General features: G+C 45.0%; 1 protein-coding gene across 8 annotated transcripts in view; it reads left to right on the top strand.

Annotated features, from left to right (window-relative positions):
• The window catches only part of ATP6V0A4 (ATPase H+ transporting V0 subunit a4), a 64131-nt gene that overhangs the window by 42304 nt on the left and 7110 nt on the right, over positions 1 to 14717 (top strand). For all 8 annotated transcript variants that reach the window (XM_059711908.1, XM_059711910.1, XM_059711911.1 and 5 more), the window contains 5 exons: positions 1295 to 1452; positions 3548 to 3641; positions 8883 to 9001; positions 10964 to 11180; positions 13259 to 13360. In XM_059711908.1, coding sequence (XP_059567891.1) covers positions 1295 to 1452; positions 3548 to 3641; positions 8883 to 9001; positions 10964 to 11180; positions 13259 to 13360 — 690 coding nt within the window. The remainder of the gene's footprint in view (positions 1 to 1294; positions 1453 to 3547; positions 3642 to 8882; positions 9002 to 10963; positions 11181 to 13258; positions 13361 to 14717) is intronic.

Genomic DNA, 14717 nt, shown 5'->3' with positions numbered 1-14717 from the left:
AAAAAAATTACAATGAGTGTTTCTGTATGACCTTTCTAGTTTCCTTTCTGTGCTTAGACAAAAACATATAATTTTAGAAATTGGGATCAAATGGTGCATATTAATTTGTAGCCTCCTTCTTTTCACTTAAAATAGCACAAATAATTTTTTATGGCAGAGCCCTTTCCCCACAAGCCAATGCTCAGTGTTCTTCTGAAACACAGACATCCCGAACACCATGTCTTCACTTTCACACTTGAGGTTCTATACCTTCCATGAAGTTCCCTCACAGAATGATGTGGAGGCTGAGACAACTCAAGAGTTGCATTGTTTCAAAGTTAAACAGCTGATGTCACTTTGTGGCCGCTGATATTGCATTTTACAAAGTGCAAACATGCCTTTAGCTATGTTCTGAATTTTATCTGCAATCTATTTTTTACAGGTTGACTTAACTAGAGCTAGTTCAGTGATGTCAGAGTGAGTTAATCATAAGCAAGGTTAGTGACAAATCGACCTATGACCAATACAGTTTTCATGACAAGCATTTTATGTAGAGAGAAAGGAAGGGAGAGAGAGGGAGAGTGAAAGAAACATTGATTTGTTGTCCCACTTATTTATGCATTCTTTCGTTGATTCTTGTACATGCCCTGACCTGGGATTGAACCCACACCCTTGTTATTTCGGGATGAAGCTCTAACCAACTGAGCAACCTGGCCAGGACTCATGACAAGCATTTTAATAGACGTAGTTTCCTGTAATAAATATTTGAAGTCTGCAAGTCCCACTCAGCGGTTCTGATGGTTGTTGCACATCCTGCAGTATTGGGAGAAAGCACTTTCTCTTCTTAGTGGATGTACTTAGAAACTCAACTTTTAATGGAGACATCCACCCCCCCCCCCCCCTGCTTCCCGCAAAGGAGTATAGATTTGACTTGACTTGCGGTAAATTTAGCAGCCAGCTCAGTGCTTACCTCCTGGAAGTGCTGGAGACACAGCCACCCACTTTCAAGTCCCCCTTTGCACAGGTGAGGCCTCAGTTTCTGCTTTAATCACATTTTCTAACCAAGGCTGAATTCAAGCATTTGAGGCCTCTATGCTTGCTTCCACAATAGCAACGACCAGTCTGGGACTTTTCAGAGTCACCTGTGGAAGCTCAGGAAAATCATGATGTGTGTGCTCTTGCTATCCGGGCCACTTTGGTGCCTGCCTCGTCGCGTAGCCCCTCTGCATAGGGCCTGCGTGCCTTGCTGTGGAGACACCTGATCACACGCTGGCTCAGAGCTCACTGACAGTCCTCTCTGTCTCCCCGAGGCCAGATCTGGAACACGTTCTTCCAGGGGCGCTACCTCATCCTCCTCATGGGCATCTTCTCCATTTACACGGGCTTCATTTACAACGACTGCTTCTCCAAGGCTTTCAACATCTTCGGCTCTTCTTGGAGCGTCCGACCCATGTTCAGAAATGGCACATGGAAGTAAGTTCACAGACAGGGATGGGTTGTTCCCTGGCCATCTACGGCTGAGCAAATCTACGCCTGGCTTGGCCCAGAGGTGTACCCACAAATGCAACAAATAATGCCATTTTCTCAGCTGAGCATGAGACCTTGTGCCACTTCCTCAGTAACTGTGCTGGTAACTGTAACACATGGAAATAGTTTTTAAAACTTTAGCTCAACTGCCCGGCTGGCGTGGCTCAGTGGTTGTGTGTCGACCCATGAACCAGGAGGTCACGGTTCGATTCCCGGTCAGGGCACATGTCTGGGTTGAGGGCTCAATTCACAGCATGAGACAGCCAATCAGTGGTTCTCTCTCATCATTGATATTTCTTCCTCTCCCTCCCTCTCTGAAATCAATAAAAATATATTTTTTAAAAAAAGAAGAAAGGACTGACTTACAGGACTTGGCCTCTTAGAGGATAAAGGTTATCTCTGGTCATTTTTGTGATTTGGACAATGTCCTTCTATTGCTATGCCCATATTCTGATATCAGATATGGTTGTGGAACGGTCGTGCTTTTGTCTAGATCCATCGCGGTCACAGAATGGCCTTGTCTGATGTTGGTGTTCTGTGAAATTGTTTATGCTCAACAGCAGGCTTAGCTGTGGGTACCCGGCCAGTTCTCTCTCGTCAGGGGTGGCTTTCTGGTTTGTGGACACACAAACACGCCTCTGCTAGTGAAATCCAACCACTTGCCCTGAGGCGTGTTGTTAGGACTGTGTATGTCTAGGGTGGCCAGGGATCTATTTCTGTAGACTCCTTCACCCCTACCCCTACCTTTTTTCTGATGTAGAATATACACCGAGTGGCCAGATTATTATGACCACCTGACGTTTGTAGGCAAATTAGCTATAATTTCGCGCTGAAGTTGCTAGAGGGCCAGACCATTATAAATAGGGAAGCAGGCTGTTTACCATGACAGTAGAAGTGATTTTTTTCTGAAGATATGGGTAAGCAATGCGATTTAACAGCCTTTGAACGTGGGATATATTTGAACGTGAGTGGCCAGATTATTATGACTATCCCATCAGTACTTCGTTGGGCCACCTTTTGCCCTCAATACTGCGGTGATTCTTCTTGGCGTTGACTCCACGAGATGTTGAAAGGTGATGCGAGGAATCTGACGCCATGCCTGATGAATAGCACTGTCCAGTTCTGTGAGATTTGATGGTTGTGGAACCAGCTGCCTGATGGCTCTTTTAACTTCGTCCCACAAATGTTCAATTGGATTGAGATCTGGTGATTGTGGGGGCCACCTAAGCAAGGTAAAGTCTCCCTCATGTTCTTGAAACCACTCCTCCACAATACGAGCACCGCCGCATGGCGCATTGTCTTGTTGGAAGAAGCCATCTCCATTGGGATACGCCATCAACATGATAGGATGAACCTGATCAGCAACGATATTTATGTATGTTGTGCTATTCAGACGAATTAAAGGGCCCAAATCATGCCAGGAAAACGTGCCCCAAACCATAACACTGCCCCCACCAGCTTAAAGGGTTGTACTCATGCATGTGGGGTGCATGCTTTCATGCTGTTTCCGCCAAATTCTCACTCTGCCATCTGCATGATGCAACTGGAAATGTGATTCATCGGATCACATGACTGTTTTCCAATGCTCGACTGTCCAATCCTTGTGTTTCTGTGCGAATTGGAGACGTTTTATCTTGGTAACTGCAGACAACAAAGGTGTTCGAACAGGCCTTCGGCTTCCATATCCCATACTATTCAGTATACGGCTAATTTGCCTACAAACGTCAGGTGGTCATAATAATCTGGCCACTCAGTGTATATATATTTTTTACTACATGCACCCCACCAGGCTGGAGCGCTTTGAAAGCTTAGACTATATATTCCTTGGGGGTTGGCGGGTCATTTCTGTCGCTCAGGCCACAGGACAGTACTTGGCACACAGTGGGGATTCAGTACCATTCATGGAGTAACCTAATGAGCCGAATTGATGCGTTGCACCGGCAGTGAGCTGTGACTGGCTCGACAGACGGCACCCTAGTACTTTTTCCTGCTTTGGTCACTCACTGGCTTTGTTTTTGTTTTTTCCTTTCTCCCTCTGTAGCATGGAAACGATGGAGACAAATCCACTTTTACAGCTGAACCCCGCCATTCCAGGCGTGTACTCTGGGAACCCATACCCATTCGGAATTGATCCGGTAACAATGTCCTCTGGGCTTAAATAGTTATTAAATAGTTAAATGACTGGCTGAGGAGAAATTGGGGGGAGTGGGAGGGGGGGTGGAGAAGAAGTGCCAGAACCTATCAAATCAACCAACTTGTGTTGAGATAGAATTACATGCACGAGAGGTTTTTGTGACACACTGTGCTGACTTCAAGTAAGTGTTCTGCCTGCATCCTTTACCCAGCCCCTGGGTCATTTTCCATACAATTCCCCAAACATCTGCCTCGTTCTCCATCACTTATGCCTTGGCAGTTAATGACTGCTTCTTTTTTAAAAAATTTTCTTTTATTGATTTCAGAGAGGAAAGGAGAGGGAGAGAGATAGAAATATCAGTGATGAGAGAGAATCACTGATCAGTTGCCTCCTGCACACCCCCTGCTAGGGATTGAGCCCACAACCTGGGCATGTGCCCTGACTGGGAATCAACCCTGACCTCCTGGTTCATAGGTCGACACTCAACCACTGAGCCGCGCCGGCTGGGCAATGACTGCTTCTTTTAAAAAGCCCTGGGTGCCTGGGAAGTATGCATATTAGATCATCAATTTAGCATCCTAATCAAGTTTCCTACTTGGGCATTTTCTTGCAGTGGGGTAACATTTTTTTTTCCTAGAAACATATGGATTTGCTTTTATTTTTGTTTAATTTTACTGCCTAGAATTGATACGAGTGGAAAAAGAGATTGTCAGCTTTTGTTTGTTATATCCATCTCAATTGGATTTGAGCTGAGCAAAGCGAAAGTGAGTCCTCACACTGGATATGAAGGGGTTTTCCAGAGGACACCCACACATAGTGGCCCAGCGCAGATCGCCACTAGGTGGCAGCCTTGTGCTCCAAATGAGCATGGGTGGTCTAGACCTGAACTTGGCAGAACAGTCCAGAAGTGTATCTTATAAGCTCTTTTTGTGACAGAGAACCCAAAAGCTCAGGTTTAGTTGCTGACAGTTAAGAGGGAACAGCACTGGCCCTAACGTTGGTTGTGTGGTCTCTCCTATCCTGTGGGTCATCTCCCTCCTCTTGTTTTCCTGGGTCCTCCCGCTGTCTGCCCTCCTCCCCTCCCTTATAAAAACAGAAAGTGCCCTAGCTTTTCTGTTGGCTCAGTGGATAGTTTGGTTCCGGTCAAGGGCACATGCCTCAGTTGTAGGCTCTGGCCCTGGTTGGGGCACATGCAGGAGGCAACCAGTTGATGTGTCTTTCTCACAGTAAGGTTACTCTCCCCCCCCCCCCCCCCCAATACTCTCTCTAAAACAGTGGTTCTCAACCTTCCTAATGCCTCGACCCTTTAATATAGTTCCTCATGTTGTGGTGACCCCCAACCATAAAATTATTTGCGTTGCTACTTCATCACTGTAATTTTGCTACTGTTATGAATCGTCATGTAAATATCTGATATGCAGGATGTATTTTCATTGTTACAAATTGAACATAATTAAAGCATAGTGATTCATCACAAAACAATATGTAATTATATATGTGTTTTCCGATGGTCTTAGGCGACCCCTGTGAAAGGGTTGTTCAACCCCGAAAGGGTTGCTGCTCTAAAATGAAAAAATATCCTCTGGTGAAAATTTAAAAAACAAAACAAAACAAAAACCAGAAAACATTACCCAGGCCGTACCTGGTTTGGCTCAGTGGATAGAGCATCGACCTGTAGACTGAAGGGTCCCAGGTTTGATTCTGGTCAAGGGCACATGCCTGGGTTGTGGGCTCGATCCCCAGTAGAGGGCGTGCAGGAAACAGCCAGTCAATGATTCTCTCTCATCACTGATGCTATTACTCCTCCCCTCTTCTATGAAATCAATAAAAATATATTTTTTTAAAAGAAAGCATTACCCAGGATGTGTTGATGCTTGCTTCCCAGGGGCACTTGCATTCCAAGTTTTATCAAAAGAAGTAAAGTCCTTGAAAGCTGGTTTGCTAAAAAGATATGCAAGTTATTATTTTTATAGACTGGAAGGAAGGCCTTATCTCTGGTCCTAGGGGTTTCCTCATTAGCAAGCAGATGGGGGAGTCCCAAGCGGGTGGTTTTAGGGTCTGATTGGCCTTGCTTTGAATCATGTTGCTCCCACTGTCCCCTCTCTTCCCCTCACAGCCACATCGAATGCAGCAGGGCTGCTCCCCACGAAGGGAGGGTGGTGTAACTCGCATCTCTTCCAGAGTTCCTGCTCTGTGTGCAGTTTCTGTCACCTGTCCACCAGTCAAAAAAGAAAGGAAAATGTGAGGGTGAAAGAGCAGGTGGAGAGTTGAGAATAATCCTCCAGGTAGCACGTAGATTTTTTAAAATTTATGGTCTTTTTATCATAAAATAATAATATGTATGATTAAGAATCCATATAACACAAAATACTGTAAAAATGAAAAGAAAGGCTTGTCTTTCCCACCTCTCCGGTTCCTGCCTCCTAGTCCCAGAGATAACCTGTTAAACAGACTATCTCTGTGCCTTTGTTAGCACTTACATATATGAATGACGGGTTTGATGTTTGCATAATGTAAACTTCTACAGCTGCATTTATTGACTGAATGCATCATCTATTTTGAATCAAATCACGAAATACTTGGCTATCAGAGCTGCGCGGTCTTTCTATAGTGTCTGTGAATATTTTATAAGAAATGAACGTAACAGTGGTGATGGAATCAGGCAGCCTGTGTTTAGTTCCTGGCCTGAAACTCTGGACATTGGCTCTGACTTGAGCTCTACTGACACCCCAGCTACACTTCTTCTATAGCTGGACTGAGGGAAATGGGACTTTGGAAACCCAGGAGCGTAATCCATGGAAATAAAGCTTTCTACTCCATCGCCTCCTCCTGTGGGGGCCTCTGGAAATGCTTATTCCAGTGGAACCCCAAGAAGTCCACTCCCACTAACAATGGGGGAAGACAAGACATGTTTTTCTCCTGTAACAAGAAGATTAAATGATTTTCACACGTAAAACACCTAGAAAGAGTTTAGTGCATAAATGGGGTAAATGCTCCATTTGCTATTGTATTATTTCTTCCTAGGTGTTTAAGTAACTCAGTTTCCCTGAAATTAAGATAAATTCCCTCACATGTAAATTGGGAATCCTTGTAGAGTTGTCCTCCCTTATTCATGGGGACACGTCCCAAGACCCCCAGTGGATGCCTGAGTCCGTGGATAGTACTGACACCATGTAGGTACACTATGTTTTTTCCTGTACATACATACCTATGATAAAATTAATTTATAAATGAGACACAGTAAGAGATTAACAATAATAAAATAGAACAATTATAACAATATACTGTAATAAAAGTTATATGAATGTGGTCTCTATCTCAAAATATCTTGTTACACTGTGCTTACTTTTTTACTTAAAGGAAGCACCCATAGGTTCTCTTTGGCATATCTGAATTGCCAGCGTCACCTCGGGATCATTATTAAGTAACATAAGGGTGACTTGAACACAAGCACTGTTAGTATCAATACGATGTTAGTATTGATCCGGTAACCAAGGCAACTCAGTAACTAATGGGCGGGAAGTGTGTACAGTGTGGAGACGCTGGACAACGTAATGGCTTGTGACTCAGGTGGGATGGAAAGTATGATGATGTGAGATCTCATCATACTTCTCAGAATGGCACACTATTTAAAACTTATGAACTATTTATTTCTGGAATTTTCCATTTAATATTTTCAGACCACAGGTGACCATGGACAACTGAAACCACAAAAAGTGAACCCATAGTGAAGGGGGGACAAATGTCTCTATCTCATGGGATTTTTGTTAGAATTGAACAGGGTAAACACATTTAAGGAGCTTGGTGTGTGCCTGGCACTTACCAATGAGCATGGCTGGTTTGTCAGGTTTGGCTGGCTCTGCAGCATGCTAGGTACCCTGCCCTCACCAAGCCGAGGGATCCTGTGGGGTTGGCTAACCAGGTGGGCAAAGGAGGAGTAGACCGTGGAGGGCAAGCCTGGCGCAGCTTAGAGGTCGAGGCACACAGGGAGTGGGGGAGGCTCTGGTGTGTGGGCACTGTCACTGGTGTCCCTTCTCTCACCTTTCCAGCGACCTCCTTAGTGATCGTCCAGCTGGGAGCCACTCAGGACATTATAAAGACGCAGTGAGATGTGGTCCCTGCCCCTGTGTGTGCACGGGGGCGAGGGCAGGTGACTATGCATTGAGACTGTGCTTAGGTGGATGCTGACCCTGAGTTACTGAAGGAAGAAAGAGAAGTTTGTGGCTTCGTTACCTTTGAGATGCAGTACGACAAGCCCTCAAGACGTGTCTAGCAGGCCGTTGGGGATGTGCCTGAAGTTGGAGAGGTGTCAGAGGTAGTGGAGAGGACTTGCATCATTTGCCTGAGGGTGGGGATTGGAAACTACAGGGAGTTTAAGATTTCTGTGGGGAAGATGAACGTTGGTGACTAGGGTCACTAATCAACATGAGACCCTGACCACTGGGGGCACTGGCTGTCTGAGTTGTTCTCCTGGGGGCAGGCAGATACACATGCCCATCACTTTGCAAGTTGACAAACAGGAACTTCAGAGAAGGCAGGGACCATGCCTTACCTACAGCAGTGACTTCTTGAGAAGGGCCTGGAAGATGCCTTGTAATGTGAAGCACTACAGATTTTCAAAGTCAGACATGCTATTTATTATTAAGAAGGGATTGGATAGCTCAGCTGGTGTGGCTCAGTGGTTGAGCATCGACTTATGAACCAGGAGGTCATGACTTGATTCCCAGTCAGGGCACATGCCTGGGTTGCGGGCTCCATCCCCAGTGTGGGGTGTGCAGGAGGCAGCTAATTAATGATTCTCATCATTGATGTTTCTATCTCTCTCTCCCTCTCCCTTCCTCTCTGAAAAAAAAATTTTTTTTAAAGAAGGGATTGGATAAGTTCATGAGATCTACACTTTTATTAAGGGAACCGAGGCAAGTTTGGGATCTCCATAATATTTAATGATTTATTTTCATTTAGATCAGGGAAAAATCATGTAGGATCCCCCCACCCCCCCTCCCAGTTTCCTTCCAGCCACTTGATATTTTACTGGCACTAATGGTCAGACACTTTTGTCATCAGAGTTGCATTTATAAGGGGCTTGGTCCTTTTCGAACCTAAAATGCCTGAGTGGAACTGGACTGAAATTAGAGACTGTGGATCTCAGAGCAACTTCTCAGGGGAAATTGTGCGGTTGTCCCCAACCCTGGTAGGATGTCCAGATTCTGGCCTCAAGCATGTCTTCACGTTTCCCACCCAGATTTGGAACTTGGCTTCCAACAAGCTAACGTTCTTGAATTCCTATAAAATGAAGATGTCGGTGATCCTGGGCATCGTCCAGATGACTTTTGGCGTCATTCTCAGCCTTTTCAACCACATGTGAGTTTCAGGGTTCTCTTTCTGCCTGTTGGTCTGACCCCATTGACGATGAGCAGTGACGGAGCCACCGGCTGTGCCCCCTGTCCCTCTGTGTGAGGTTCCTTCCCCATGTGTCTTGGCGTGAGCCAGGACAACTGGTGCCTGGAAATGGGCCCTCTGTTTCTCAGCTGAACTTCTCGAAGGTGAGTAATATTTTCATGCGGGTTGAGAAGGAGGCTGGCAAGCCCGCAGCACCTGGTGTCCCCCAACCTGGAAGGCTTGTTCCTGTATATCAAGGCTTAGCTCCCACCAGCTCCCACCAGTGGGGACAGAGTGCCGTTTCCAAAGCGCCCTCAGATTCTAAATTCCCTTTGGTGTCTTTTCTTCCTGTCGGCAGCACCCTCTCCCTTCTTTGGCTGTTAATGTTCGGCCTATTCCTTTCCTTCGATCAAGGACCATCTCGGGAAAGCTTCTCCAACCTACTTCCGCTGCAGGTGTAAATCTTTGAAGCCAGCGTCCGCGGTGCCTGTTCAGAGTTGCCCTGTGTGGACCTGGCAGCTGGTAGGAGTCGCTGCCACGTAGTTTGAGAGTGAGGGCAGCATGAGGCCACACACATGATACAGGGTTTGGAATCAGAAGCTTAAGTACTGCTTCCAATTTTTCATATCTGTGTGACCATGGACATGTTGCTTAACGTCTTTGAGATTGCTTTCTTTTATAGAATGGGAATATAGTAGTCAGAATGAGTTAGGTTATTGTGAGGTAACAAATAACCCCCAAATCTCAGTTGCTAAGCTACAGACCATGACATGCCCACTGTAGGACCACCGGGGGCTCTGTGCCTGTTGTCTTCACACTGGGACCTGGGCTGACGGGCAGCTACCAGTGGTGCACTGCCAGTCACCATGGTGGAAGGAGACTGGTCAATTACCGTTGAAGCTTAAGTTTCCACCCCAAAGTGACACCTGCCACTTCTGTTCCCATTTCATTGGCCAGAGCCAGTCACACAGTGACCCCTGATCTGAAAGGCCGAAGAAGTACAGTTCTACTGAAATATCGGAAGTACTTAGTGTGCAAACCAATGACGAGCACCCTGGTGCTCCTGCCTGCCTGGAAGTTCTATGCGGATTCGGTGAGACAGAATCCCAGACGGCACTTTCTGCCTAGACCTTATTTGGCATCATTGAGTGTCAGGCTGGCCTCACGTATCTCTGATAATCCCATTTTTTCCCATGGGATCTCCTTTTCTAGTTCTTGCAATTAACAAAGTATGGTATGGGGCTCTTTCTAATATTTTCACTTGGGTGCCCCCAACTTATTCTGTGCGACCCAAGGCCTTAGAGCTGGAGTTGGCATGCATTCTCTGCAAAGGGACAGATAGTAAATCTTTTAGACTTTTGAGGTCAGATGGTAACGTGAAAACTGCCGTTGACAATACAAATACGTAGGGGGGTGAGTGTGATCGTTCCAATTAAACTTGATGTATGAATGCTGAAATTTGAATTTTGTGTAAGTATCATGTATCATAAATAGTATTCTTTTTAGTCCTGTCCCCCCTCCCGCACCCCCCCTCCCCACCATTTTAAAATATGAAAACCATTTTTAACTTGCAGGCTATAAAAACCCAAGGGCCCAACTTTGCCCCACCCTATCTTAAGGCATTCTTAGGAGGAAAGCTCTCAAGTGACCCCTATATACCTGTGTGTTTTCATTGTGTTGATATGAGCTGGGCCTGCATTTGAAGCTTTGGCCAAATTGCCAACTGACTGTGTGGGCTCAGTCTTTGCTTCAGACGTGACCTCTAGACTTTGGTTCTCTCCAAATCTTTTGTGCAAAAGCACTTTCCTTTCCATCCATGCATGATTACTGCTTCCCAGGGGAGTGAATGCAGTTAACATTTTATGCTTTGGGAAGAATAATTAGTTACTGATATTTTTTCTCAATGTTCTGTCTTTGTGTGTGTGTGTGTGTGTCCATTCCCAGATACTTCAGAAAAATGCTCAACATCCTTCTGCAATTTATTCCGGAGATGATTTTTATGCTGTGCCTGTTTGGATACCTGGTTTTCATGATCATTTTCAAATGGTGCTACTACGATGTCCACGTGTCCCAGAAGGCCCCCAGCATCCTCATCCACTTCATCAACATGTTTATGTTTAACTATAACGACCCCTCGAATGCACCCCTGTACAAACATCAGGTATTATGGGATTTTTCTTCTTTTATGCACCTAATTATGGTAGATCTCTCTCATACTCGAGTACCACAGAGACTAGTTATTTGCAAGACTGAGCTATCTTGCCCTAAGCAGTTTGGCTCAGTGGCTAGAGCGTTGGCCTGCGGACTGAAGGGTCCTGGGTTTGATTCCGGTCAAGGGCACATGCCCGGGTTGCGGGCTCCATCCCCAGTGGAGGACGTGCAGGAGGCCAGCTGATCAGTGATTCTCTCTCATCATTGATGTTTCTATCTCTCTTTCCTCCCTTCCTGTCTGAAATTAATAAAAATATATTTAAAAAATAAAATAAAAATAAACTCCAGCTAAGGTTTACAAGAAAGAAAATGGAAATGGGACCAGGAAGAGGAGTCCCTCTGTTCACATGTCAGGCTCTTCCGGGGGCTTGCGATGGCTCGTTGAGTTTTTACCTCTTGTTTTCCTCTGGGCTCTTCCTCTGTGGACAGCACCGCCCAACAGTCAGACTTTCTGCCACGCTGATTGCTTCCATTTATTTCAGCTTCACTCTCAACTTGATATTTTATTTTTAAACAGTATAAATGTTCCATGGGAGCTGGATATAAATAGCACTCAGTGAGTCATTCTTTGGTACCACAGATAGTTCTCTTCCTCTGGCCTCTCCCAGCGATTAACCTGATAATATTGCTTGAAGGTCGAGTTTTTAATAAAGGAAGGCCCACGTATATAGGTCGTGATTCCTCTGGGTCAAGTTCTAGGGTGAGTTTCCCAATGCCAGCGGACCCTGCAGTGCACCTATCCCAACAGTGAGTGCTCATGCTGGTGCCCTGGTGAAAGTCGGGCTCCTCCCATGGCCCTGCATGTCCTCATGAGTTTGATTCCTACTTGTATTCTCCTTCCCTTCAGAAGCAGCAAATAAGAAGGAAAAAATGCCCTGTGATGGGGCTATTTTTTTTTTAATGAAAAAATAAGAGACTATTTTCAATGATAACCAGAGAAGACTTATACCTCTGGAAGTTCCCTGGTGGTACCCTATCTTTTTGTTATACGTCAGTGGTAACCTTGAACCACCCTAGCTGTTAGCATTAAATGAATGTATTTGGAAGGTTAATTTACTCATTGCCTGAGTCTAAATGAAAATTTACTTGGATTTTCCAAGCAAGTCTTCACTTTTAGGCAAAGGACTGAAATTCATCAAACAGTTCACGTGCTAATAGCCCTTTTCATGAAGACAGAAGCCCTCACTTAGTCTGGAATATGCAGTGAGCATGGCTTTTCCAGTTTCTTCTCATTAAAAACATCGTTGGGGTTGTCTGGTTTCCCCAAGCCCTAGTATGAAGATGAATTATCTTGACACAGTTTGAAGTTTCTATAACCTCATTTTTGGGTCAAGCAGCTGGGAGAGACAATGCAGGCTGATAAATACAGCCCCTTCCCATCACTGTCCTGGCTGTCTTACTGTCGTGCTTGACTATCGAAGAAGAGCAACAGATAATATAAATCTCCAGTTGCTTGTACAACACGAGGGAGGAAGCCTGGTTTAAAATGGACAAATATTAGAGTGTCGGCCTGCAGACTGAAAGGTCCTGGGTTTGATTCCGGTCAAGGGCATGTACCTTGGTTGCCGGCACATCCCCAGTAGGAGATGTGCAGGAGGCAGCTGATCGATGTTTCTCTCTCATCGATGTTTCTAACTCTCTATCTCTCTCCCTTCCTCTCTGTAAAAAATCAATTAAAAAATATATATTTAAAAAAAAATAAAATGGACAAATAGGCCTGGCTGGTATGGCTCAGTGGTTGAGTTGACCTATGAACCAGGAGGTCAGCGTTCAATTTCCGGTCAGGGCACATGCCCAGGGCATGGACTCCATCACCAGTAGAAGGCGTGCAGGAGGCAGCCAATTGATAATTCTCTCTTATCATTGATGTTTCTATCTCTCCCTCTCCTTTCCTCTTGGAAATCAATAAAAATATTAAAAAATAAAATAAAATGCAACTGAAATGACGCACACTTAGCATTTTTATCATACCAAGTATGCTGTGTGATCACCTTAAAGTGATAGGATCTTACCATTCTGGTCTTGCAGCAAGAAGTCCAAAGTTTCTTTGTTGTTATGGCTTTGATTTCTGTACCGTGGATGCTTCTGATTAAGCCATTTATTCTTAGAGCCAATCATCGGAAATCCCAGGTAAGAGTCATTCCTTTCAGTTCACTCACTGTGGTTGAGAGAGTCTGGGGTTGAGAGAGCATGCTGGGTGGACCAGGCCTGAAAGACAGTGGCGAGGTAGGTAACTGGACTTCCCCAGATATGTTCTCTTTCTATAGAGTTTGACTTTTCCAGAATAATGTTCTATTAAGGCCAAGCAGGCCTTATGTCTTGAAAACTTTGCTTGTGTGTGTGTGTGTGTGTGTGTGTGTGTGTGTGTGTGTGTGTGATATAAAATACTCCTTTGCATGAATATACCACAATTTAGTTACCATTTAGATGCTGATAGTTATTTGGCTTGTTTCCAATTTTGGTAATTACAAATAGTGCTTCTGTAACTTCCTTTGCGTGTGCTTTGGCACATGTGTTTTAGAGAGTTGCGAGTAACTAATTTAAAATTGATTATTTTATTTCAGACAGCACCTAGGTCAAACAGCATGAGATGTTAGCTAAAGGGACTGACTACAAAGTCTATTTTGACTGGGGAGAAGAGTCACTAACATTCACAAACTCCAGTATCATGCTTTTACCAAGTTACTCATGTTTATTTTAACTAATTCCAGCATAGGACTAGAAAAGGCTAGAGTTAGGGATGAAAGTGGAGAAACTATCTTTTATTTTTTTTCTGTGATATTTTCTCCCTTCAGTTGACGGAGAGAGAAAATAGGATTTGAAGAAGACAAAGTAATGTTAACTTAAGTCACATTCCTCACCATAGGGCAGGGAACCATGAACCCAGGGCCCCCTGTCGGTACCTGGTACCCTGGAATTCCCGTCCAGACGGACTCAAGCCCACTTCTGGGCTCTACAAAGGTCCAGCCACAGCACTGGCACAGCTAGCTCCTGGCGTGGCCACTGGGCAGCAGTTTGTGGAGAGTGTAGGTGAGCATGGACAGTGTGGGGGTAGTATCCACACGTGCACACCGGCCCTCCAGCTGTGGGAGGGGACCAGAGATGAGGAGAAAGTGGTGTGTCATCGTGCAGGCCAGCTCTCCTGGGACTCTGAATTTGAACCTGGCCTTTCAAGTTCTTAAGGGGGTTTGTTTCTCAAGATAGGAGGCTAGAACATACTTTACTGGGAATATGTTGGCTTAATTTATAACTTTTCAATATTTAAACATATGACACATGGACTTCCATTGTGACCTTTGCCCAGGGACCTGCAAACATTAGGTGCAGACTCGCTGAAGAAAGAAAGGTACTGATACTTTCATGCCTAATTTGCAACACTCCTCCCGTGAAGTCATTCTACGTCAGCATGGGACATTAAGTTTCACAGTGACTGGGAAGAAATAGTTGATTGAAACTCAGGGATAAAACCAGGCCAAACTGAATGGTG

Source organism: Myotis daubentonii, chromosome 10 (assembly GCF_963259705.1).
Source record: "Myotis daubentonii chromosome 10, mMyoDau2.1, whole genome shotgun sequence".
In the NCBI taxonomy this organism is placed as follows: domain Eukaryota; kingdom Metazoa; phylum Chordata; class Mammalia; order Chiroptera; family Vespertilionidae; genus Myotis; species Myotis daubentonii.
The sequence above is the reverse complement of the archived record's forward strand: the minus strand, read 5'-3'. Positions and strand labels throughout refer to the sequence as shown.